Source organism: Hippocampus guttulatus, chromosome 8, assembly GCF_054856545.1.
Source record: "Hippocampus guttulatus isolate MCC_2025c chromosome 8, RoL_Hgut_1.0, whole genome shotgun sequence".
NCBI lineage: Eukaryota > Metazoa > Chordata > Actinopteri > Syngnathiformes > Syngnathidae > Hippocampus > Hippocampus guttulatus.
Window position 1 is genome coordinate 10,296,696 of NC_141268.1, and position 27,692 is coordinate 10,324,387.

General features: G+C 42.5%; 1 protein-coding gene across 2 annotated transcripts; it reads right to left on the reverse strand.

The window, feature by feature from the left end:
- Nucleotides 1-26,974, reverse strand: nckap1l (NCK associated protein 1 like). 2 transcript variants are annotated; one of them, XM_086117797.1, is made up of 31 exons: nucleotides 26,800-26,971; nucleotides 25,510-25,620; nucleotides 25,332-25,424; nucleotides 24,840-24,896; nucleotides 23,491-23,633; nucleotides 23,312-23,402; nucleotides 22,044-22,181; nucleotides 20,499-20,547; nucleotides 20,219-20,375; nucleotides 19,709-19,765; nucleotides 19,540-19,636; nucleotides 18,754-18,863; nucleotides 18,516-18,648; nucleotides 18,356-18,437; nucleotides 16,743-16,801; nucleotides 15,612-15,757; nucleotides 15,407-15,539; nucleotides 15,143-15,262; nucleotides 14,930-15,069; nucleotides 14,593-14,724; nucleotides 13,556-13,774; nucleotides 12,417-12,547; nucleotides 11,083-11,180; nucleotides 10,083-10,176; nucleotides 9,738-9,820; nucleotides 8,821-8,901; nucleotides 7,126-7,219; nucleotides 6,916-7,032; nucleotides 4,959-5,068; nucleotides 4,179-4,259; nucleotides 1-339 (listed from the first exon to the last, which is right to left on the reverse strand). In XM_086117797.1, exons 1-31 carry the CDS (start codon nucleotides 26,887-26,889, stop codon nucleotides 223-225), a joined length of 3,363 nt encoding a protein of 1,120 aa, XP_085973923.1. In that variant the 5' UTR covers nucleotides 26,890-26,971; the 3' UTR covers nucleotides 1-222. The 2 variants fall into 2 exon arrangements, with proteins under 2 accessions (XP_085973923.1, XP_085973924.1); XM_086117798.1 differs by lacking the exons at nucleotides 1-339; nucleotides 4,179-4,259; nucleotides 4,959-5,068; ... (2 more) ...; nucleotides 8,821-8,901; nucleotides 9,738-9,820 and adding an exon at nucleotides 9,863-9,988 and having other exon boundaries at nucleotides 26,800-26,974.
- Between the last annotated feature and the right edge of the window lie 718 nt (nucleotides 26,975-27,692).

Below are 27,692 nucleotides of genomic sequence, written 5' to 3' on the forward strand. Positions count from 1 at the left end.
TATAATTAAGACCTTTTATTCATGGAAAGTTTGCAAGAATAATACACACGGGCATCAGCGACTTTCCAGTCTGAAAAGTGCAGCGTTTGCAGTGAGAGCTTGTTACAGACTTCCACCTGAACGACCAGAGGATTTAGTATGGACATTTCGCAAGAAGGTGAACAAAATCGTAAATCATTTTAAACGTATTTAGAATAAGTGCTGGGGAATGTCGGTATGTTTTCACCCGAGGGTGATGATAATGGACTTGTAGACTTCTCTGTAGGCATTCCGGAGCAGAACGTACGGGAAGCACCTTTCCAGCATGTCTTGGCTCAAGAACGCAGACTCCTCCACAATCTAAATAATACAGTTGATGAATCACAAGTGAGAATGTTAGCAAGGATTAGCCTAATTTCCAATATGCTGTATTGCTTGGTTTGGTTCAGTTTGCTTATCTATTTTATTTTATTTTTCTTGTGTTTACACACAGTTAATGCATTTATGACATAAAATTAAGGGGAAAAGCGGAAAAGCCACAAAAATAAGTATTGACATGAATTTTGTGACATTATCAAATTTGATCCATTCAATGAAAAAAAAAAAGATTAAATTATACAAATTAAATGTAATTTTACAAACTTTATTTAGTACCGTATTCGGAAACCTATAGTAAAATATATAATATATGCTGTATATATGCTGTATATTTTGCCCAGTTTAAAATCTTAGGTACATGTAGAACGTAAAAGTAAGGAAACAAATTATATAATTAATAATTACATACAATTAAAAACACATTCGAGTCGATTTATGAAAAAAACCCCCAACAACTATGGAATCCATTACATTAAACTGAACTTTTACAGTTTCTTTTTTGAAGCAACATAAACAGCTACCCTCAGCAAAACTGTAATTTTTCATGATCATGCAATTGATTTTTGCCCAATTTCAGTGCACTTACATCACATGTATTTTACATAATCTAAACATGATAGTCAACCACGAGTAATGTTGCATTTTTGCCAAAACAAATTCCTTCAAAATTTAACTGAAATCATTTAATATTATGAATAAATGAAATGGCCAATAACAGAACAGAACCATAGCGCTTATTGGAAACTGTACCGCAAAGCATTTAATGGAAATGGTGTGAGTTTACTTCTCATGGTCTCACCACCCGTGGGAGTGCTCAAAGGGGTCGGGTGCAATGCGAGCTGGGCGGCAGCCAAAGGCGGGGACCCTGGCGGTCCGATCCTCGGCTGCAGAAGCTAGCTCTTGGGACATGGAATGTCACCTCTTTGGCAGGGAAGGAGCCCGAGCTGGTGTGTGAGGCAGAGAAGTTCCGACTGGATATAGTCGGACTTGCCTCCACACACAGCCTGGGTTCTGGTACGAGTTCTCTCGAGAGGGGTTGGACTCTCTTCCACTCTGGAGTTGCTCATGGTGAGAGGCGCAGAGCAGGTGTGGGCATGCTCATTGCCCCCCGGCTCAGTGCCTGTACATTGGGGTTCACACCGGTAGACGAGAGGGTTGCCTCCCTCCGCCTTCGGGTGGGGGGACGGGTCCTGACTGTTGTTTGTGCATATGCACCAAACAGCAGCTCAGCATACCCACCCTTTTTGGAGTCCTTGGAGGGTGTGCTGGAGAGTACTCCTGCTGGGGACTCCCTTGTTCTGCTGGGGGACTTCAATGCTCACGTGGGCAATGACAGTGAGACCTGGAGGGGCGTGATTGGGAGGAACGGCCCCCCCGATCAGAACTCGAGTGGTGTTTTGTTATTGGACTTCTGTGCTCGTCACGGACTGTCCATAACAAACACCTTGTTCAAACATAAGGGTGTCCATATGTGCACTTGGCACCAGGTAGTTCGATGATCGACCTTGTGGTTGTGTCATCGGATTTGCGGCCGCATGTTTTGGACACTCGGGTGAAGAGAGGGGCGGAGCTGTCAACTGATCACCACCTGGTGGTGAGTAGGCTCCGATGGTGGGGGAAGATGCCGGTCCGTCGTGGCAGACCCAAACGTATTGTGAGGGTTTGTTGGGAGCGTCTGGCGGAATCCCCTGTCAGAAGGAGTTTCAACTCCCACCTCCGACAGAGCTTTTCCCATTTTCCGGGGGAGACGGGGGACATTGAGTCCGAGTGGACCATGTTCCGTGCCTCTATTGTTGAGGCGGCCAATCTGAGTTGTGGCCGTAAGGTGGTTGGTGCCTGTCGTGGCGGCAACCCTCGTACTCGCTGGTGGACACCAGCAGTAAGGGATGCCATCAAGCTGAAGAAGGAGTCCTATCGAGCCTTTATGGCCTGTGGGACCCCAGAGGCAGCTGACGGGTATCGACTGGCCAAGCGGAACGCAGCTTCGGTGGTCGCCGAGGCAAAAACCCGAGCGTGGGAAGAGTTCGGTGAGGCCATGGAAGCCGACTTCCGGACGGCTTCGAGGAAATTCTGGTCCACCATCCGACGTCTCAGGAGGGGGAAGCAGTGCACCACTAACACTGTTTACAGTGGGGATGGGGCACTGCTGACTTCGACTCGGGACGTTGTGAACCGGTGGGCAGAGTACTTCGAAGACCTCCTCAACTCCACCAACACGTCTTCCTTGGAGGAAGCAGAGTCTGAGGACCCTGAGGTGGGCTCTCCTATCTCTGTGGTTGAAGTCACCGATGTGGTTAAAAAGCTCCTCTGTGGCAAGGCCCCAGGGGTGGATGAGATCCGCCGGAGTTCCTCAAGGCTCTGGATGTTGTGGGGCTGTCCTGGTTGACACGCCTCTGCAACATCGCGTGGTCAACGGGGAGAGTGCCTCTGGATTGGCAGACCGGGGTGGTAGTCCCTCTTTTTAAAAAGGGGGACCGGAGGGTGTGTTCCAACTACAGAGGGATCACACTCCTCAGCCTCCCTGGTAAGGTCTATTCCGGGGTGCTGGAGAGGAGGGTCCGTCAGGAAGTCGAACCTCAGATTGAGGAGGAGCAGTGTGGTTTTCGTCCCGGCCGTGGAACAGTGGACCAGCTCTACACCCTTAGCAGGGTCCTCGAGGGTATGTGGGAATTCGCCCAACCAGTCTACATGTGTTTTGTGGACTTGGAGAAGGCGTTTGACCGTGTCCCTCGGGGAGTTCTGTGGGGGGTGCTTCGTGGGTATGGGGTACCGAACCCCCTGATACGGGCTATTCGGTCACTATACCACCGATGTCAGAGTTTGGTTCGCATTGCCGGCAGTAAGTCGGAATCGTTTCCAGTGAGGGTAGGACTCCGCCAAGGCTGCCCTTTGTCGCCGATTCTGTTCATAACCTTTATGGACAGAATTTCTAGGCGCAGCCAAAGCGTTGAGGGGGTCCGTTTTGGTGGCCTCAGTATTGCATCCCTGCTTTTTGCAGATGATGTGGTGCTGTTGGCTCCTTCAAACAGGGCTCTCCAACTCTCACTGGAGTGTTTCGCAGCCGAGTGTGAAGCGGTTGGGATGAAAATCAGCACCTCCAAATCTGAAACCATGGTCCTCAGTCGGAAAAGGGTGGAGTGCCCCCTCCGGGTCGGGGGAGAGATCTTGCCCCAAGTGGAGGAGTTTAAGTATCTTGGGGTCTTGTTCACGAGTGAGGGCAGGAGGGAGCGAGAGATCGACAGGCGGATCGGTGCAGCGTCTGCTGTGATGCGGACGTTGTATCGGTCTGTCGTGGTGAAGAAGGAGCTGAGCCAAAGGGCGAAGCTCACAATTTACCGGTCGATCTACGTTCCAACCCTCATCTATGGTCACGAGCTATAGGTCGTGACCGAAAGAACGAGATCCCGGATACAAGCGGCCGAAATGAGTTTTCTCCGCAGGGTGTCCGGGCTCTCCCTTAGAGATAAGGTGAGAAGCTCGGTCATCCGGGAGGGGCTCAGAGTCGAGCCGCTTCTCCTCCACATCGAGAGGAGCCAGATGAGGTGGCTTGGGCATCTGATTCGGATGCCTCCTGAACGCCTCCCTGGTGAGGTGTTCCAGGCATGTCCCACCGGGAGGAGACCCCGAGGAAGACCCTGGACACGCTGGAGTGACTATGTCACCCAGCTGGCCTGGGAACGCCTCGGGATCCCCCGGGGAGAGCTGGAAGAAGTAGCTAGGGAGAGGGAAGTCTGGGCTTCCCTGCTAAAGCTGTTGCCCCCGCAACCCAGCCCCGGATAAGCGGTAGAAGATGGATGGATGGATGGATGGTGTGAGTTTACCATGTGCAGGAGCAGGTAGATGGACTCTCTGTTTTTGTTCTCCACGTTTTGTCCCATCTGAAGCAGGGCAGAGGATGCCAGCTGTGCGCGTAGAAGGGAAAGAAACATGCACATTTAAGCACAAAAAGTTGTTAATTTGCTGACTGATTTTGAACGATCAGCCACAAAATGGTTGAGGTTCAACCGCATCCACAAAATGGCTGCGGTTTAATTCCAAATGCAGCTATGTTATTGCTCTTGCCTCTACCGAGCACAATTTCAAACCAATCATCTGAAAAATCCAAGAGATAACTTGCGCCCTTGTCAAAGCAAGTTCACCTGTAAAGCAAGAACTAACTTGATTTTGAACCGTCAGCCACAAGATGGCTATGGTGCAACCTCAAACGCGGCATGTTGTTTCTCCCGTCTGTACCGATCACAATTTGGAACCAATCTTCTGAAATGTTCCGGGGATTATTGATGACCTCGTTCCAAGTAGGATCCCAGATGATTTTGAGTCAAAGCAAGGGCTCAGTTGATTTTGCATGATCAATCAGCCACAAAATGGCAGACCCCATCTTTCTTAAAACTATCGGAATACTCGTAGTCTTCCCAAAGCAAGATTAATCTTGATTTTGAGTCAAACCGAGAACCAGTTTGTCCAAACCAGTCTGCTGGAAAGCGCCCGGGGATTATTTATGACTTCATCGATGTCGATTTTTCCACCCGGATAATTTGTGATTGGTTTCAAAAGCTAAAATGGAAATGAAAAACCCTGGAAAGGTTTCATGGAGCACTCACTAGGAGAAACTCTTTGAGGTGCTGCTCTATGTTCTTGTTCTGCACCGTCAACATGGCGGAGGCTACCTGGTTGATGGCCAGCGCCAAACAGTGGATGTTGTTGTTGTGGCCTGATGGAAGCAAACATGCAATGAACAACACACACAAAAGTCAGTGTTGATTACACAAGAGTGTGGGTGAGTGCATGAGTGAACCGTGAGCGTGCGAGTGCGTGACGTACAGTCAGCGGAACCCGAAAGAGGATGTTTTTGTAGGCCGTCAATTAGCGCGGCTTTGTTAACCAGCCGTTAAGTTTAAGAGGAAGCATGCCTCCGCCATTTCCTCGATCGCTTTTAGAGCTCGTCAATGGAAAGTGGAGGCAAAGTAGATAACATTCCGCGCTTTGATAACGCCATTACCGCGAACTCTGTGGCAAAAAGTTTGGGGTCCAGACACGCCAGCAGCAGCAACGACTGTGTCAATGCACGTCAGTAAACAAAAAGTCTCAACACAAAACACGTGTTTCGCATTAGCCCCAGACATACTTGAGAGCGGAAAGTATGACATGCCTGCTGTTCTCAGGGTGAGATGCCTTGTTTACGCACGCACTCCAGGACACGATATTAAGTGCACTCGAATATTCAAGTCAGTGACCCGGTGGAAAGTTGAGTCTTATTAAGAGGGCAACAATGTGGTATGTGAAAAAAAACTGTAATTTCCAATTTCTTTCTTTCTTTCTTTTTTTTTTGCTCATTTAACCCTTTCGAGGACAGCAGTGCCTACAGTGGACAGCTTACAGTGTTATCAGGTTACAGGGTGCACGAAAGAGTTAAGTTGAATTTTGAAGGAAATAGTCAATGTGAGAAAAAATGGTTGTGCTATGAGAATAAAGCTGCCTTTTTACCAAAAAACAAAAACAAACAAAAAAATCGGAATATTGTCAGAAGCGTTCATGTCACTTGATTAAAGTTGTACTAAAATACAATTGAAATTAAAATAAATACATTTCAGAGAAAACCCCCCCAAATCTTAAGAGTTAACATTACATCTTTTCCTCGGGAGGATTTTACAATCAGTTGAACCCTCCAACAAAAAAGAAAAAGTACTACTGGTAGACAATCAAAGTTGTATTTTTAATAGAATGAAGTGGTGATGTTAAATTGGGAATAAAAACATTAGGTTTTTTTTTTGCAAGAATAAAATGTTTACAAGTCACACTGTCAAGAGAAGTCGTAACATGACAAAAACATTCGCAAGAACAAAATTGTAACGTTATTACTAAATTATCAGAATAGTACAAGAATAAATGGGAGTTGTAAATACATTATGGGAATATTTAATGAAATGTTCATTTTTAAGTGGGGAGAAGTTTGTCATTTTCCCTTTCTTATATTGCTACAACACCCAGTTAAAACATTTTGTTTTAAAAATATATATATTTTTCATTAATTGGGGAAAAGACGTAGTTTTCCCATTTCTATGTACCTAAATTATATAACTGAGCATTTTTAAAACCAAATGTTAATTTTTTGAATAGGGGCGGAAGTCGGAAGATTCCTCTTACGTAGCTAAATAATGTAACTGAGATGATTATTTTTTTTTATAACACAATGTCCATTCTAAAGTGGGAAACACCTAGAATTTTACCCTTCATTTACACAGCTAAAAAAACAATGAGATTTTTCATTTCCTGAAATGTTAATTTATAAGTGGGGGAGAAAAGTCCTAATTTTGCCCTTGCTATGTAGCTAAATAACATGACCCTACCGCTGGGATATTATTCTCCTCTTACCTTTAGCATGGTGGTTACTGGTACGTTATTATCACATCGGCTGTCAAGAATTTAATTCCTGGCTGAAGTGTGACGATGCGGCTGAATGAATGTATTGGTTCACGGTGGCTAATGAATGTCAGGTTGAGGGTTGTGTGAACACTTGATCTTGTCAGGGAGTCACGATTAAATGTAACAAACGCGCACCTCCGTGCTCTCGGCTGTAGCAAGAGTTGGGATCCAGGGCCAAACTCGGCAGGGACACTGCGATGAAGACCAGCAGCAAGCACGACAGCTTGTACTCCTCTTCGATGGACATGTTATCTATATATGTGTGTAATATTGTTTTTAGAAAATATTCATGAGTTCAAACACTTTTTTGGGCATCATAACGACAACGTATATTTTTACGGTCACCTGTCTGCATGTTTCTGATAGCGGAGACAAGCGCCGGATCCACGTCGCAGCTCATTCCTGCAGCGGACGCCATTTCGAACACGCTAAGCGTCACCTGGAAACATGTTCAGCCAGAGATTCTCAAAGTGTGATATGGGTGTCACCAGTAGAGTAAAGAATAATTGCCAAAGTACGGTTCAGTGTATCTAACTTTGAAGTTAAATATCATTGCATGTAATCTTGAAGAGCAGTTTGGTTTTGAAAATTCATTTCGGTACAATTTTTACTACGCTCGTGATTTTGAATGTCAGTCATGACGGTGGTAACAGAGCTGAATAGTTTCTTTTGATGTGGTACTTGGTGTATAAAGTTTAAGAACCATTACGATAATACATTCCACAACCCAGATCAACTATGACACATGAAACTAAAAGGCTTCACAACAGGCCACGTGACATCACTCTTTGTACTGGTGGCCGGAGTGTCGACAGGGCGGTTTAACATATGCACTAAATACAGTCAAACCCTCCTACTCGTGGTTCATTTTGACCAAATTTCACCTATTCACATTTTGTTTTCTGTGGAAGCACATCTATTCGTGGAAAACGTCACCATCCACATTTTAATGAGCATTAACTCACAACATGACTGGACCAAAGTCAAATTATTGCACGGTATTAATTAGTCAATTAGAATAAACTACATAGCACAACAGCGTTTTATTTGGAAAAGAATAAAATCTGGTTAATTAGTGTATGTGAAAAAAATGAGTGGATCAAAATTATATACTCTCAAGAGAGAAATCATTTTTAAAATTGAAGTGAGAAAAAAAAGTGATGTTACATGATTACATGATAACAGACATATTTATACATGATTAAAGCTGTAATGCTATGAAACAAAAGTCAATGTTTTGTGACTATAAAAATCATCAAAGGTCCCGTTCGTCTTATCTTCAACAGGAGGAAGTTGCAATGCCACGAGAAAAGGTTATCGTGTTCTGAGATTAAAGTCAAATGTTCACAAGAATAAAGTCAAAACATAACAACGAAAAGGTCGCAATTTTCCAAGATTAAAGAACGATGTGCACATTTCACATTGTTCATCTTTTAATTGGAACCGTACTGAGCCCACTGGATTTCTCACAATAAACTAAACAAGGAGAAGCAAATCTTCGATTAAAGCGAACTGAAGGGTGAGCGTTGGTATTGCCCTACTTGCACTGACATGGTGTTTCCGCTGATGTGGTCTCTCTCACGGCGGGAGGAGGGTGGTGGGACGTGGTGGGGAGGGGGGCTGCTGACGTCTTTGGGGTTATCCTGGTCTGAGCTGTGGCACGGCTGTCATGCCTCACTCAGGGGGCAGACGTAAGCAAAACGGGGGGGGGGGGGGGGGTCGTGGGCCTTGTCGTGTCATGTTCACATAAGAGTGCTCCGCCGGGAGATAAAGAATTTAATTTGGTGGGTAACTGCGGGCACACATTTGTCGCCCCCGCCCCCACCCAACCCCTCCTTAACGTCCACACTGTCCTCTCATTTCAACAAACAGACCACACGCTTTCTGCTACATGTTGAACCTTTTGATTAAATTCCCCGTAGGCTGTCATGTAACTACACAGCGATAAATGCCAAGACATGGTATGCCTGTATCCACTTGGTCCGCCTGTATTCCATGAGGTAACATAATGTGACAAGTCGTACTCGTACTGGTTGGTACCTTGATGTCCGTGTCAGGAGAGACGCAGTCCTTCAAGCATTCGATGGGCCCCATCAGGAAAGGGCAATGCTTCTCCAACACCTGTATTGTGTGTGGGTGACCATTCAGAATCCAAAGTTAGTGAAATAAATGTTCTTTATTCATTTATTTTATATGTGTATATATATATATACAAACAAAAAAAAGGAAGTCAAAAATATTTGAACATGGACATAAAAATGTTCATTAAAAAAAAAAAATCTAAATAAAAATAACTGCTTTTGACCGGCAACCACTTCAAGCTTTACCCTGCCCCAGCACACCCACGACCCAAGTGAGGATCACCAGTTAGTTGAATGAATGAATAATGTGAAATATGATAAATACTGTTAGAACAAATATAAATTCCATCATTTTATTAAAACCCTAATATAAAATGCAATTAAATTATTAAATACGAAGCAAAAATATCCAAGTGGACTCAATTACACATACTATTGTATGTGTATCAATTAAATTAATTAACATATTGAACTTTTAACATGGACATACGGTACAAATATGTTCTATTATTTTACAAATAATATTGTAAAATAAACCAATTATCTTTTAAGAAATAATATAAAATACAGCCAAATAATTTACTTATTTTGAAAAATATTAAATACCAAGTAATATTACAAATTCATAAAAATATTTTTTAAAACAGCAGGAACAAAAGTGGGGTCTTCCCCAAGTTCATATACTAATGTAAAATAAAATTAATAGAATATATTTTTTTAAATACAACTGCATAACAATATTTTAAATTCTAAATAAAATAAATTTGTTGATTTAACAAATATAATTTACATTATTTTCCTCACTGGATAGACATTTTTTAGCACGTTCACATGATATTTTCAAAAAACAAACAAAAACATCTTTTGAAAAGTCACCTCTTTGAGGCAGTCCTGTGCCATGGATCTGAAGGACAGGATCACTCCGATGATGGTCATCCTCTTCAGCAGGCTGTCTCCTCCTGGTGGTATTGGGAGACACCTTGGCAAACTTGATTTTGGAAGCAGCATGTGACTCATTTCCCGGGATTCTCGCCATCCGTTCAGTTCCATGTAAACACTTTTATATTTGTGGCCACGAGGCAGCTCCTCATTTAGTACAAATGCACTTCAGCCTTTGCAATGTTGTCCTTGTTCAGAAAGGAATGCTTTTATGAGTTTGCGGTGAACCCGCTTTGAGTCGGCGATGTGTCCCAATACCCTTTGTCGCACCAAATCGCTCACCTGTCAGCCTCCTCTTGAGATTGGCCATCTCCTCTACCTCCTCAAAGTTGTTCCTCATCTGCACCAGGACGTCCATGTTCTCCACCACCAGTTTCTAATGGCAGTAACATCATTATTCTTAATATGTTGCATACAACATTTATTCTAGTAATAGAAATAAAAGTGAAAATAGTAACAGTACCACTACTACTACTATTAATAATTATAATAATAATAATAATAATAATCCCCTCAGTGAACTGTCACTTTACTGTGGTGGAGTAGTTTGTGTCCTAATAATCCCAATTCATGCGGATTCCCCAATTCGGGGGAGAGTTGGCAGAAGTGGCTGGGGAGAGGGAAGTCTGTGCTTCCCTCCGAAGGCTATAATAAATACATTTTTAAAAGTGTAATATTCTGTATATTTATCATCAAAATGACCAGTCTTCTTCTTCTTAGCAATAATAGTAGTAGTATCGTTATTCTTGACAGAGCATACAACACTACTCACAGGCATATGTTCTTTATCCTCTGAAAATCTTACTTGAACTTCTGTGTTTCATCATCAAATTTACCGATATGTATTGCGTATGCATGCATTATTTTAGGACCACACTATTGAGTGCTATTTTTCTGAGAAAAGTATGTTGCAATTTTTTTGGGGAGATGTTTTTTCAGACTTCTGAATGTATGGAAGGCATTTCCATTCATTTCAATTGGGGAAAATTATGTAGCACCACTGTAGTTTTAGAACTGTTTCGCAGTGTATGTTGTGTAGACGTTAGTGTCAGGTCTACAAATCGTTCATATGTTTTTTAAAAAAAATCTATACTAATGTGAGTCCATACACGTGTCCATTATTTGTTTACAAATTATTGACCGAACTTGTTGAAAATGAAAATGGTTTGCTGTCTATGCCATGCATGTTGTTTTTGGAGTCTCCTGAAAAGTGATGATTTTGGAGCGACAAGGATTCCGCCCGACGCCAGCCCTATGTGCTACAATGATTTCATTTCGGTACCTTGAGCTCACTGATTTGCGAGGTGATGTGCCACATGAGGTTCTCGCTCAGGAACTTGAGGCCGTAGGCGCCCAGCAGCTCGGCCAGCGCTCGCAGCTCTGTTTGCAACATCATCTTGGTATCACATTCACATCACGACCTACCAATATAGATATTTGACAAAAGAACTTGTGTGTGTTTAACATTGGGGGTGGTGGTTCGTGGACAATGAAGTGCCAATGAAACACATGAGGTAGGCGTGTACAGTATTGTAAGCACTGAAATATACACGTAGTGAGGAGGAGTCTGTTCTATGTGTGCATAGCTCAGGATGTGTGTGTGTGTGTGTGTGTGTGTGTGTGTGTGTGTGTGTGTGTGCGCGCGTGTGCGTGCGTGTGTGTGAGAGTGAGAGAGAGAGATGGTGGTTAATAGAGAGGTCATCCACTCCTGCAAGGCAGCTTAGAGGGGTTCTGCAATAGTTGAGTGGGTGCTCGTGTATATCATTTAGAAACTAGGAGGTGGTTACTTTGTGGGTGAGCAGCTCTAAGTCTTCAAAACGGACTGCTGGATCATCCCCAATCTATCGCTATTCACCTCATCAATTTCTCTTTAATATAATTGCGTGCATGTTGAAGGTCTTCAATGTGTTTAAATGTGTTTTGATGGGGTTACAGTTTATGGTGGGGTATTTCAGCTTGCTTTTATTTGTAGACCGTTATGTACTGCATGTTCTACATACTTCATGGCTGCAATTTGTATTGTTTTATGGTGAGAGGCATAGCCAGAAAATTTTCAGTGGAGTGGCCAGGGTTACAAAACCTCGAACTGAGGGGTGGCTATGAGTATGTGTATTTCCGCGTGCTCGTGACCTCTTCTGTAACTGAGAAGTCATCGTTTGTCATGTCCAGAAGTGTGCCCAATACACTTTTAATACAAGCAGGATATAAAAAGCAACGTTTTGCTGAGCTTAATTTACTAATTAATACCATTTTATCTGTCATTTCTTTGCTTTTGTGTACTCTCATCTCATGGCCTACTTCTCTCTATCTATACTAGCGGCCAATCAGAGTGATCAATTGTCAATTAAATTGTGAAAAAGACTTAGACTTATATGATTGTGACAATTGTTTTGTTTTCTACCGTTTCCACTTTTGTTGTAACCATTACAACTAAGCCACAGAGTTCAAGTATCAGGTCAAGTACAACTTTATTGTCAAATAAAGTTGTTGTGTTGCCTAAAACCTAAAAAAAAGGCATGACAAATGTGGTCCAGTTCCTCATTTGTATTTGCGTTTTGGAATTAGCGTTAGTCACCGTACGCAAGGATAGAGTTGCACATTGTTTGCGGGGCTAACCTGATATGTCTGAGAACTCTTCTGCTTGGAAAGCGGGATCGTTGTCGGATATTTGATTGACAAAACACTGCATGGCCGGACAGTGCACAACCAGCGAGTTGCTGGCCAGGCGGAGCAGACTCTCCAGGTACCTGCGGTGTGCGGGCCAACATGAAGAACAATGAACAATCAGTTAACAATTAAATAACTTACATTTTGTAGTCTTTGGGGGGGGGGGGGGGGGGGCGGCGACAAAATTCAGAGGTACAATATCAAAGGAGCAAATTTCCACACGCCACAGTGTTGACTGCTGATGCTTTTCGACAATAGAAATCCAATAAATATACCGCTGAAATGTAAGGGAATAAATGTACACTCTTTTCCATGGTAAAAAGTATTTTGTGTTTTTTCAAGTACTACTGTTGCCAGAGTCAGGTTGTAATTTTGTTCTTACCTGTTCTTACGAATGTCTCTTCATACGAAATTTCCATGTTACAAAACGCCTCAACGGGAAATTGTTGCCTCTTGTTGCGAAAGAAATTTCAAGATCCGAAAGGTAAAAATACAGTATGGGCTGCTACCCGCAGCTCCGAGTTTCTGAACGCAACATACTTAGAGCTGCTCTGCCATTGGCTATTCCCGAGCATCATCCTGGCATCCCATTGGCTAAGAGGGACCTCTACCGAATATGCCTATGTGTGTAGATAGATAGATACGTGTCGATGCAGCGTCCGCATCATTTGCCTCTCGGGCCATGAGGTTTTTCCGATAGTTTTACGTAAATGTGAATCACCTAGAAAAAGTGTTCACCAGTCGGGCGATCGCTCACTATGCTGATGTTTGCCTTGGACATTTTCGAAGGATTGTTAAAACTCATTCAGTACCAGCCAATTCTAGACCAAGTCTGAAAAGACGTTTAAAAACGTCTTTGGGAGTGAATGAGTTAAAAGCCATCAAAGAACGAATTCCCTTGAATCAGTTCTTTACAAAACGCCAGACAAAAAACACTTCTGAGAGAGAACATGAACTAAGGGGAAAGTTATCTATATTCTAAGAATAAATCTAAAGCGTGACAATATTAAAAATTTAAAAAGTAACGATGTTGCAGTTGCCAAAATGGTCATTTTAATACACGCTTTAATCGTCACGTTTTGACGTACCAGGTGGTGTAGAGGTTGGTGATCGTAGGCGCCCCTCGGGAGTCGAGAGGCTGCGTCTGCTGCAGCAGGACGCTCTTCAGCAGCCGCACCACATCCACGTTGACGTAGTTGGGGAGGCTCTGCAGGCTGGCGCCGTACGACCTCACACCAGCCACAAGTTCAGAGGGCCGAGCGATCTCCTGTGTGCTCTGGTTGTAATTGGCCAGTCTCACGATGATCCTGGACAAACGCGTTCAACATTGAGCACCCCGTGAGGGCGCACGCATTGTAGTGTAACAAGTCTCAAATGGGCCGCGGAGGCATTAGCATGATGTGATTTTTGTTTGACTCTTTGACCTATGAGAAAAAAAATGCATGAAAAAAATGACTATGACAATTTAGTCTATTTTTTTCTCAATTTTTTTTATTGACGAAAAAAGTTTACTCTTATTATAACGTTTTTTCTTGCATAGTTAAAAAAAAACTATTTTGAGGGAAAAAACGGATTTTTCCTGAATTTTATTTTGTCAAATATCGGCAAGTCAGCCTACTGCTACAAATTAGTTTCTCAAAAAAAATATATATATACTGTATATATATACAGTTCTTTTTTTTCTAGCAAAATTACAGTTATATTCTCACAATCGTTTTTCCCCCCTTTTCATTCTATCCCATATGACTTTCTCTTTTTGACTGGCCTAGTTTGATTTGGGGTTTCTTTAAGCTAGAGGTGCACATCACAGTGAGCGTTCTGTTACTCAAGGGTGCTAATTTTAGGGTGACGGGGGAGATATTCATCAGCTCAAAGGAGGGAGATTAAGCAGAGCGTGCGCACATGAAAAACATTAGGTTGCCCCGGTACCAGACCCTAATCTAAATAACATTTAGCACGGGAATGACGCAAAGCAAAGCAGTGACTTGTGACTTGACTGATTGTCTCCAAATGGCTGCATGGAGATACAGTAGTTTAAAAATGCAGGACACATCAAATCCCATTCAAATTCAGTAAGGGTCACTTAAGCAAACCTTCCCCCAACCCCCTTCCCAACTCGCCCTACTCGGAGAGGCGTGCTTCCAGATGAGACGAGAGGAACTCGGTGGGAACGACGATGTGCTCGTAGACCAGGATGTTGCTGCACAGGCTGTAGGAGGAGCAGATCTCGGTCAGCATCAGATGCATCTTGTCCATGCTAGGGGAGACGGAACGAGAAGATGCAAGTGTTTAGGACAAATACTCGATGTCAATCAATAGCCGCTCGGTTCACCGCAACGTTCAATTCGTGCCGCTGTCACAATCATGAAAGATGGGAATTGTTTGGGAAGAAAATGTCATAATAGGTCGACATTAAAAGTACTTTGTGTGGTAAAGTGGAGCCAGTTAAGAGAAAATCTGACTTGGTTGTTATGGTGCGGTCCTTTCGCAGACTTTCGGCTCCCGGTTTTTCCTTCTGGACTTCTCCTTTCTTGGGCGCGGCTTTCTTTTGCTTCCTGTGGCGAGCGGCGCTGATAGCTTCAGAAAACTGTTTGGGCAGCAACTAGAGGGTGGAGGGGGTTGTATTTATTATCCGGAGTATATCATACACGACTCTATCTGTACGGAACTTCGACCTGGTCATTGAGGTTGCACTGCTCAGCACAAATCTCCAACATGATAGTGCTGGTTTGCTTGGCAATCTGCTCTAGGAAGGTCACACACAAGCGTAGACTCCTTTTCGCTATGGCCTCCTCCTGGGCAAATAAAAACAAAACAGGGTATTTTGTAAATATTGTTGAATCGACTCATTTTTACACTAAGTTCCACCTCAACAAATTTGAGGAAGTCAAGAGTTCATCTGTAGCTTTATTGGTGCAATTGATAAAGTGAACACTGACCTCTTCAGGGCACAGAGGGTGTCCACACCAGTGAAAACTGGAGCAGACAGAAGGGAAGGCCATGAGGTATCTCTTCATAGTCATCTCATCGATGCTCTGGCAAAACATCTTCTCAAACAGCCGCGGGTAGAAACTATTCAATGGATCAACGCTCACAGTTAAGAGTCGAAAAGTAAACAACTGATTAAGAAACACAAAAACTGACCAAAGAATTGACACGTCCGCCGTTTCCCGCAGGAGTTCTTCTGTAGCGTCCACCATCTTGGTGTGAAACTGGATCATGTTCATCACCTTGGCCAAGTCCGGGTAGTCCTTGATCGGCAGAGGGGCCTTGTTCACACTGGTGTAAGCCTACAACATGAAAAAAGACGTCTGCTCATGCGGCTGTGATGCCATCATTCTGTAAATTATAAGGTACTCACAAAATGTTGAGGATACTTTGATTTCGGGTGACCATAAAATGCTTTTCTCCAACAACAAGTCGAATGGTGAAATTCCCTTTTGATCCGTGAATCGATTAATATATTTCTAAGGCTGTCCATTTCACTCCACAGTGACTCTTCCAGTTTCTCTGTATCTCTTGCAACTTGCCAAACCATTTTCATCACTTGTGCAAAGTTGATCTTGTGTCAGATGTCGTCTTGGTCTGACAATTGTCAAAATGGGAGCTGTCTGATGAAATGGGCTGTTTATACCAATTATAACTGAAACAGGAATAGGATTCATCCAATAATGGATCAAATGCCTGCTGTGAATTTTGCAGTTCAGCAGTTGGTCAGAGGAGTGTTCCCCAACAAACGTATTTTCAAGGCAATATCATATTTATTTTTAGGTTTAATTTGAGTTCATCTGAGCCTGAGAATTAAATGTCAACATTAAGGAGACAAGATAAAATGATATTAACCCTTTCAGGGACAGCGGCTACTCCAGTGGACATCTTATCATGTTATCAGTTTACAGGGCGCATGAAATGGATAATATAATAATCCTTTAGGTTCAATTTATGGAAAATCATCAACCACTGCAGTGGCAGCTAACGGGGATCCCCCAACAAAAATAAACAATCATCCCGTATGAGTGAGCTACGGGTTTGACGAAATGGTTTGGGCGGACACATTCTACATTACAAAGGTTGGGAACCACTGCGTTAGAAAACAGCAAGTTATGCAAAGAGTCCTGAAACATGAAACAATTGGACATGTTTCGCAAAGTCAGATTAAGTTCACCTGTAAGGTTAAAGTGCATTTAGGGTTTTGTCATGAAATTTCAACCAAAAGCACAATACCGTACTCCGAACTTTATGTGAGTAGGTAGTGTGCAGTATGTTTGTGCATACCTGCAATCTCAGCCAGTCCAATCTCACAGCCCTGAAATCGAACTCCTCTTTGCTCTCCACTGCAAACACACAAATGAAAATCATCAGAGGGATCCAAAATGCAGCCGACCATCCATCCATCCATCCATCAATCCATTTTCGAATGTGCTTATCCTCACGAGGGTCATGGGCACGCTGGGGGCTATCCCAGCCCTCATTGGGCAGTAGGCGGGTGACACCCTGAACTGGTTGCCAGGCAATCGCAGGGCACATATAGACAAACAATCATTCGCACCCACAGTCACACTCTAGGGACAATTTAAAGCGTTCCATGAATGTAGGAGGCAAACACCACAGAGGAAGACCGGAGCCGGAATCGAACTGTGCAGCCTGCAGCCGACCAACCTCTGCCGATTGAAGAATTGCATTGGTAATTTTATCAAGCCAAGGCACATATTTCACATTAGAAAAATCTCATTACAAAGATGTCATGGAAAGTAGACAGAATTAAACAAATTTCGTTTGCGTCTGTTTAGTTGAGCACAGTTCTTTAATCTATGGTATAGTGGTAACAGGTAGATGCACAGGTTAATATTGTTAACCTATCAGTTGTAGAGCATTTAATTGTCCTTACTCATTGCTGGCATACACATGAACAAGAGGTCTCATATTAATATTAAATAAATGCACTTGAATAATTTCCTGCGATAGACCTGATCACAGTGGTGGGGGATGACTGACTGATCAGGCAACAAGCCCCAAAATAATAATAATAATAATAATAATAATCCAGTATTAAAAATTGCGAAGCAAAATTCTATTCTATTGTGTCATAATTCGTTGGTATTTGTATGGTGAATTTGCGCCCCCTTGTGGAGTCCACCAGTTACATTTGACTGACCTCAGCATTGTAAGCATTAATCACACAATAGGGGGTGGGGGGTGGGGGGGGGGGGGGCAGAGGCCATAGTCTTACATAGACTATATGGCATCAAGGAAGGCCAGAAGGCAATACATTTGAAATTAGTTCAGAATGTAAGTGCTGTTGAACGGTCTGCGGCTGGATGGATGTAAGTCTTGAGGAGCCGACGATGAGAAGAAAGGAGCGTTAGCGCGGAGCGCCGATGCGGATTTGGAACTGGGAGTCGCGGCTTGGAGTTTGAAGCGGATTACGTGGGACAGGAGAAGTGAACTCATCTCTTTTCGTCAATGGACGCTACAGCTTCGTGTTTGCTTTCAAAACTTAGCTTGTAGCAGACGTGTGCACATTTTCAGCAGGACGTCTCTGATCCACTGGTGAAAGGACACTTTGATCCTCTCCTCTTTCATCTACAACTACTTCAGACAACAAAGTGTATGCAGAAAAGTGGTGAAGATTGCGCGACTGTCTGTGTCCTATGTGTTGTGTTATTTTTGTTATTTTGACTTCAATATGGCGCCGCGAGAGTGGCTGCCTTTCCAGCAGCTCCTATATTTTGTTGTTCTACTTCTTGCTTTCATAACTTAGCTGCTGTGAATTGGGAATTTCTCCATTGCGAGACTAATAAAGGTTTTCTTATCTTAAAAAAAAACCCTCATAGGGGGTCTCAAGTCAAGTTGCCATTCAAGCGAAGACTATCACTGACGGTAATGACCTTGTTTCACTGAGAGCACAGAAAGGGTCGAAACAAAAGAACTCAGCAGAACCGATTCCTCTTCTGGACACACGTGCATGTTCTGTGGACAACAGTGACGATGAGGACGGTTACAGACGAAGCACTGAGTAGAAATGCTACGCTGTGTACGTTCAAGTACCTGTATTGTGTCATTGAGAACCAAGGCATCAAACTGAGCCAGGTACTGGATGTGGTAACGCTGCACAACGTAGCGGTACTTTCTTATAAGTCCTTTCAGCTTCTCCATGTGGAAGAGCAGCTCAGCCATCTGACTTGAAACACACCACATGGCCTTTCATTTTAAACATTGCTCCAAATCCAGTCCACTGAAAACAATTGTTTGCGAGCAATGTCGGTTGAAGTTTGGAACTACTTACTTGTCAATATAGTCCTCGGGTGTTTTTATTTTAGGCATGTTCTCAGAGTGTCGTACGAGCCACTGGACCTCATCACGGGAGAAGGAGAGGGCCATGAAGACAAACAGAGCCTTGGGGGAAATTCAGTCAACACAGAAGACAGTAAAATAAGAGGAAATGCTGTCGTTTAAAAAAAAATCTTTGTCTGAACACTTTGGACAAATCAGCGCTTCCAACTTTTGTGGAAACAGTTTGGCAAAAGCATGAATGAGTCCCAGCATAATGTCATCATCCCTCCCTTCTTTCCATCCCTCTCTCTGTCATTGAACTTGAAAAAAAATCGGACTTTTAACCTCATCAGACACTTTAAAGCACATGTGTCAAAGTCAAGGCCTAGGGGCCAGATCTGGCCCACCACCTCATTTTATGTGGCCCGCGAAAGCAAATCAAGCATGTCAAGTTCCATAAAGTCTGAACCAAAATTTCAAGTTGTCATATGTAATCCACAATAACAGTCATTATAATTGACTTATGAATGTAAAACTAGTTATCCATCAATTTGTTGTGCGCTGTGTGTGTAATATGTGGAGGTGATTAAACATTTATATGGTTTCCCAAAATTCGCAACGGCCCTCCTAGGCAAACCGTAACTACAATGTGGCCCGCGACAAAAATGAGTTTGACACCCCTGCTTTAAAGGATGACCTAGAAAATATAGAAATATATCATGGGGTGACTACAAATATTTTGTGATCATTGGACAAAAAGGCCAAAGGGAAACCTGATCCTTAGTCAGATGTGTCTTACCTTTGGCCCCAGCAGTCCTGGTTCATCCTCCAGAACTGTTACCAACTCCTTCAAGGCTTCTCGGAGAAAGTGTCTTCTCTCACGATGCAGAGCCCCGCTGTTAAGAACACAGTTCTAAAGTAACGAGCCATATTGTTGGACAAGACCGGCACAAAATGACGTGTCCTACCTGTTGGCAATGGCGTGATCGCGGCACTCCTTAATGTCTGCGACTCGCTTGCCATATCTGATCAAGACGTAATTACTTGAAACAATCACACCATTGATCTCTGCGAGATTCACTATACAGTCGTGCATAGAGAGATAAGTTTCATTTCTCCGTCATCTCATGCATAACTCACAACACTTAAATCACGTTCCCTACTCAAATGAATGGAAATGTCATTAATCCATTCCGGCAAACGTCTGTTGTGTGTTTAACAAGAAGAATAGGACTCTATAATAGTGTTCTTTATAAGAAGATATAGCAATGAACGTATTTCAATAGAGTGTTGACAATGAAACACTTTTGGCCTCAATTTTTGCTTGAATTCAATGAGCATTGTTCTGCTCCTTCTGGTGTGCATGCCTTGGCCGCCTGGTCCTTCAGTTAGGATATCTACTGTACATTCATGGGGGGGCCCCAGCGAGTGTAGAGGAAGAACATAGCATTTCTATCTGCTAAAGGGGAGTTCCATACCCTTTGATGCTGTCAAAAAGGTCCTCCGAGACTTTGTGTATGCTGAGCAGCTCGTCTCTGATGATGGTGACGTATAGGCCGCTCCGCAGAGCCATTTTCCACAGCTCCTGGGAGGATGGATTGCTATTCAGGCTGCTGTGGCACAAGAGGAAGCCGACTGGGGGACAAAAAAAATGACGTGTTTAAAAGAATCGCAATCCAAATGGTGTTTTGTTTTGTTTTTTATTTACAAAGAAAATGACAATAACTGGAGTTAGTCTTCAGTGGGATGAGAACTTACTGACGATCCAGCGCTCCATGACCTCCAAAGATAGATATTCACATGCCATCTATAGGATGGGAGAGCATCGGGTTTATTAACTTCCAACCGTGATCGATTACAATGGGCTTCCATGCAATAAAACCTGCATACAAATGGAAGGTAACACCCGATTCTCCAGCTGTGTGCCATTTTGAGATTTAGTTCAATCTGGGTTCGTTCCACCCCAAGAGCAACTTTTGCCCACATTCTTGTCACCAGATATTTTCAGAAGTGTCTTGTTGTTGTATATAATCTAAAGATAAAGAGCTTCCTCAAGGTCCATGACAGCAAGTAGTTCTTATACGAGAGAGCTCCCGACCTTCAGGGAACGAAACATCGCCTCAAAATAACGGTAACAGACAAACAAGATATAATGAGGTGTAAAGGACGAGACATGCCCAGAGCGATAAATGGAGATGGGGTGGACAATTTTGGCATGATTTACATGAGTGGCGGAGAGAACTGTCAAAGGTGTGTAGCCGGGGACACAGTTTTTACTTACTTTACGTTACTGTTCATTTTTTCTCGTCTTTGGGAAAAAAAAGGATACCCACAAACTAAACAAGTGTTATTTACTATGATCATTCTTTGTATTTATGACCGATACTTACTTACAGGAACCACCAATCCTGCCTTCCTACCTACTTATGTACGGTATCTACTTGCCTAGATTACCGACCTACAGTACTTAGCGTATTGGCCCGAATATAAGATGACCCTGATTATAAGACGACCCCCTCTTTTTCCAAGACTCAAGTTTGAAAAAATAATTTTTGAACACCAAATTAATTTTTATACAGAAAATAATTACAGTACATCTGAAACAATGATTTTAACAATATATTTGAGAGAAAAAGGATGTTATTTTGCCTCATTCAAATCTTAATATCTGAAAATTTACATATGTAAACTAAAGTGCAATCACAATCGTAAATGGGCTTCTGGTTTTTTAAATGTAGATTACATCATAACTTCTCCTCAGCTGCCGGTTAACCTGGGCGATCTTTGACCCACTTTTCTCCAGATTGTCGCTACGTTTCTCCATTTTCTGTTATCTCTTCTATTATTTTCTTCTCTTTTCTTTCTTACCGCTATTTTTTTATTTTTCTTCTTCGTGCTACCGCTATTTTTATTTTTCTTCTTCGTGACAGGGGTTCACTTTGGCCTGGGGAGTCAAGTTCAGCATTCGCTTCAATGATATCTGGCCCCATCTAGCGTCGTGAATGGGTATAATGTCTAGACCCCGAATATAAGACGACCCCCACTTTTTCAGTCTTATTTCAATGCAAAAAACACAGTCTTATATTTGGGCCAATACGGTATTTACCTTCTTGCAGTACTTTCCTAGTAACCTAGCTAAACCAACTACCGGTATCTGCTTACCTCCATATTCACTGTACTTACTCAGCTACAGTACCTGTCCACAGTGTCTACCTACCTGCCTACCTACTGTACCTACCAACCTTTCCAAACATCCCTCCTTCTGGGAGCAAATAAATAGAAATCGATAGGTGACTGACTTACAGTGTCACAGCAGGCCGGGTCCAACATGGTGGCCGAAGCATTGAGCAGGCTGAGTAGCTGGGCACTCCGCCACTGCTCCACTGGCAGATTCCTCCGCGGGTAGATCATCCTCACAGACAGCAGAGCAGCCGTCACCGACTAGAGTCACAGACAAGACAATTATGAAACTACAAAAAAAAAAAAAAAAGATGGCGGTACATTCCAGATGCACCTGTTATAGGTTTTTAAAAAAAATTATTACCACTCTCACACACTCTTAACATATTAAAACACAACTTTGAAATAATTTCAAATGTATTTCAACACACACACAAAAAGAATTCACGCGTAAAATATATTGAAGATGCTTTATGTATTGTAGTGGCTGTGTGTTAGACATGTGCCTTTAGGAGGCAGGGTCTGGTGGGGGGCGTGTCACGTCGGCAGGTCTGCATGTGATTGTCTAGGCGTCAACTGTGGATTACACAAGCTGTGTGCACGTTGTTTGTGTTTATTGCTCTCCCAGAATTTAAGATTTGGCAGAGAAGTACAGTATATGTGGATTTTTTTTTTTTGGCCTCCTGCTTTTGTCGCTTCTCTCAGGTAATAAATGTTGTCGTTTATTGGTTCATAAATGAACCAATAAATATAGAAAAAAATAGTGCATGCCACAACCACGTTTTATACCTCCCAACTGGAATTCAAGCTACAAATCCACTCTAGAAATTGTCAACTTGGTAAAAAAGGGTTGCAAAGTGGCACAATCGTAGTTTTATTTAAGATGTTAGGGATACATCTAATTTTAGAAGCAGTATTATGCACTGCTCTTATTGTACTTTTGACTATTATACAGTACCTGTATTTGATTTGCGGATGGTTGTTTTTGTAATAATATTTTGGTTACACCATACTGGGTGCTTTTTTTTTTTAAATCTTGCACTCAAGAAATACATGATCTTATATATAAAAAAAACCCTCAAACATATAACAGCTATCAAATCTGCTCTGAAAACGAATTAAAATTGACTACATTTCACAAAATCAAAACTAACTCAAAGTGAAATAACAAAGATGAAAACTCCCAAACCATGATAACTGAGCCCTGCTGTGAAAAGTGAAAATCTGTGCGTGATTGACACCTTCCCCTGAAAAGGTTTATAACTGACCACAGATGCCAAAGGATGATCCTCCTCAACTCACCTCAACACAATGTCACGAATCGGTGCTAAATCAATACTATCATATTATACAGAACTTTGGCCTGAGCACACTAAGACAGTGAGTGAAACCTTAGTATGAGGGCCAAATTCCTCTGTGAGCTTCTTCCAGGGATGCTCGTACTCCACAAACATTTGGCTGAGCCGCGGGTATGAGGGATCACTGTGGGATTCAATGAGGTGTGTGAGAAGAACACGAAGTGGGCGACGCTTTATGATCATGTCTCATTGTAAATATCAAATTGCCTCACCTGCTTCCTTTGGTCATTTCGTGAGCGCAGTTAAACATCCCCACAAGGGCCTTCTTCTCGTCGATGCGCGCAAGTGTGACGATAACCGAGGTGTACGTGATGATCAGGTCCAAGTAGCTCTTAGTGAAGTCAAAGTTGATGGTCTAAAATCCGAAATTTCAACACATCTGTCAATCTAAAGTGGGGAGCACATTCTGAAAAACGGGCCAAATTAGAGTATTTTCTCTCCCTGCCAATCAAAGGTCAGAGGGCAGATTATCAGATGTCTGTAAATATTCAGAGTATTACCGGTAATTACCCTATAGCCAAGCAGGCTGGAATTTAAATGAAATTATATGTATATGTAGATGCAATACATTGTTTAGATGAGCAGGATAAATTGTTTATCTTTAATGATGATTAAAGGTGTTCATGTGTAATGTCTACATAGTGACGCATTTCCAGCCTGAGCCATACAAATATTTTCCCAATGACTTTCGTTCTAAATTTAACATGCGCAGCAGTTCCTCTTCAAAGCAATAGGACCAAGGTGGGACGTAACATTGCAGCGCCTCAGGCGAGCCAACATTACATCTATGATCACAACACTTGAGAGATTTCAATAAAATCAAGAAAAAAAAAGCGTGTGTAGTTTCAAAACAATGTTTAGGCTTCTTGGATCAATCAGACAGTCTTCATTATTTTAGCAGTGAGTGTTGTAACAGCTGTTTGTAACCAGATTGTTTGTTCGAAGGTTTGTGTGCTCATTTTGAACACTGCCATGAAAATGGGGCGGCACGTTTGTTGACTGGTTAGCACGTCGGCCTCAGAGTGGAGAGGCGCAGGGTTCGATTCCAGCTCGGGCCTTCCTGTGTGGAGTTTGCATGTTCTTCCCGTGCCTGCGTGGGTTTTCTCCGGGTACTCCGGTTTCCTCCCACATTCCAAATACGTACATGGCAGGTCAATGGAACACTCGCAATTGTTCTTAGGTGTGATTGTGAACACGAATGGTTGTTCGTCTATGTGTATCCTGCGATTGGCTGGCAACCAATTCAGGGTGTCCCCCGTCTATTGCCCGAAGACAGCTAGGCTAGCCTCCAGCACACCCGTGACCCTTGTGAGGATAAGCGGATTAGAAAATTGATGGGTGGATGGATGCCATGAAAATGCGTCAGCAAGGGTGAATTACAAGGGTAGAATTGCCTTTCACAATTCAAATGTCAATGTAATCAATCATTAGTCAAAACGATAATTTTATGACATTGTTAATTACGTTAATCAGGTCCATTTACACTTCAAGTGTAATGTGTCACTGTGTAACTCTTCCCTTATCCGCTCAGAAAACAGTTGTGGCCAACAGTTGTACTTACAATATTGAAGAAGCACTGACTGGCATCTATGGTGTTTAGTAACTCATAGACGTGGTCCTTGAATCAGACAAATATTGGAGAAGAATTTAATTAAAAGCAAGCACGGATGCCAGCGAAGCAATAACACACACATCAGTTGTCACCGGCATCCAACGCACAACACCAGCCACGCAGATGATTTCATCACCCCAAAAAGAAATTGCACGAATTCATCACCAGGAGTGAATTCTAATCATAAATGCAGACGATGCCTCGACCTCCATCATGCAAACGTTTGCAAAGAGTGTGACAAAGTGCACCTAACTAAACCCCAATTTGAAAATCAACTATTTTCTATGTCATCTAAACCACTCTATATGCAAATGTAATCTCCCATAAAGACTATATGCAAGTTGACAGAGAGAAGGTAATAAAAATAAAATAAAAAAATAACATCGGTCTATGGCATTTTAAATACATTTGTGTAATTGTGTGAATGTAATTTGCAATTACCCGGAACTCTATGACGTCCAGAAAGGAGTCATAGTAGCTTGTTGTGGCTTCCATCACTTCAGACTTTTGTCGCTGGATGCTGGTCAGACTTTGCTATGATGAGACAATTGTCATTACTTAGGAGCAGAGTAATACAGTGTCATGTTCAGAAAAGACAACCGCACTGCGGAATACTTACAACGGTTCCGCGAAAGTCAATGTTGGGGAATTTCTTGGTGATATATTTGATGGCAGGCTCCATGGTCTTGTTTGTCAAGATGGCTGGCCGCAGCTTGACATCTGCACAGATCTGCGCCACAGACGAACAAAAAAATAAATAAAATAAAGCATTTGACTTTATTATTAATTTTCTGTTTTGTTAGACTTTTGTTAGTCTTATTTGAAGCTTCAAATATAAAAGAAAGACAAAAGGCAATTTGTTTTCCAGAATGTTTTCTCGCCTTGCCTAAATGGCTACGGATCAAGTGGCGGCATTCAGAAAGATGGGAAATGAAATCTAAAAGTTTTTTTTTTAAATATAAAAGTGGAAGCTATGACAAGTATGAATTATTTCCTCAAAATACATGTCAAATTTGCATGCATACTATATCTCATTACTGGTTAGCGCTTTCTGCCTTACAGTTTTACTGTATCTCATCTCAACTCCAGCTCTGCCTGTGTGGAAATAACACGTTCTCCCTGTGCTTGCGTATTTTTATTTTCTGGGATACCCTAACTTCCCTCCACAATCCGAAAGGCTGCATATTTCTTTCATTGAACACTTCATCGTCATTGGTTGTGTGTGTTTGCTTGTCTTGTGTGTGCCCTGCAATTGACTGGGGACCATTCAAGGGTGCACCCCACCTCTCTCTCACCAAAAGTCTTAAAAAAGTTGTCCATATACAGGAAGTGAATGTGAGTGTGATTGGTTGTACAGTGCAATTAACTGGTGACCAGTCCAGGGGTGTTTCCCACTTTTCTTGCCTGCAGTCAGCCGGGGTAGACTCCAGCTCACCTGTGATTCCACTAGAAAATGGATGGATGGATCTCATTTATTGGCGATTGTTGTTTGACAGTTTCAGACTAACTGAAAATGGTAATGACTGACAGCTCGGGCCCACTTCCTGGTTGCACTTCCTCTTTGGTTGAGTGCAGTGGGGGAAGACGGCAAGTACGCTAAAGGCAACAAGCGACAGATACTTTTGTTTACCTCAGTAGTGTGGTCAGATTTCAGAAGCTTCTAAAGTCACAAAACAATTTTTTGGTGATCCCCTTGAGAGTTCAACGCACACAATTATTTACTTTTGACCTCATGCACCAAAGATTTTTTTTTCCTGTATAATCTGTTATGAAAGATGTAAATACATAATGCGCATTATGTAATTCGGTCATAAATTGATTTAACATGCATGTCTGAATATATTGTGAATGTGACTCAAGTTCCGTATTTCTTGTCTTTGGTTCAAACTCTTTTTAGTTCTGCGCTCACCTTCTTGATGTAATTCATGCGTATCAGCACCCCGTTGCCCCTCCCATTAAGGATGGTGAGCTTTTCTGCCAGTTTCTGATGGTTCTCCATGGTCCTTCCCAGTTTTACCGTTAAATCCGCTGAAGCGTCAGCCTCCGGTACAGAGGCCCTCGAAAACAGGCGAGAGCACCCGAGGCGTCACCCCTGCCGATGGGTCACATGGGGCTTGTGGTTGTGGGTGGAGTTTGGACTTGTTGGGGGTGAGTTTGTTGCAATCATCCGTACGATGAAAGTTTGTGTCAACAAGCAGATATGAATAGAAATACATGAATGTATCTTGTCATGACTTCTAGCTTTACTAGTCTGTATGGTCAGATTAATACAATTTCCATAATAATGAGAATGTAATCCATTTTATGTTAATGTCCTTTTACAGAGGTGTGAATATGTGAATGGTTGGTCGTCTATGTGTGCCTTGTGATTGGCTGGCAACCGGTTCAGGGTGTACCCCAATTGCTGCCCGAAGACAGCTTGGATAGGCTCCAGCACGGCCGCCACTCTCGTGAGGATAAGCTCATTTGAAAATGGATGGATGGATTGATGGATGTCTCTTAACAGGACGATGTCATACATGTCTAAAGCATAATTTTTCACCTTTTCATAAATGTATCACTTTTTCTTTATCTTTCTGATATTGTCTTTGCATCTGAAGTAAGACTTCGGCCACCTTTTTATTTGCATCAAACCACATATTAGGCCTCCATCTTTTTTTTTTTTTTTTTAAACAACAAAGTCAAACCTACACAAAGTTATTTGTATTTATTTGTACTTGTAATGTATGACATATACACTTTGTCGTTTTTTTCGTGGACATCATAGTTATTCCAAAGTTATCAAGTTATTCCAAAACCCTA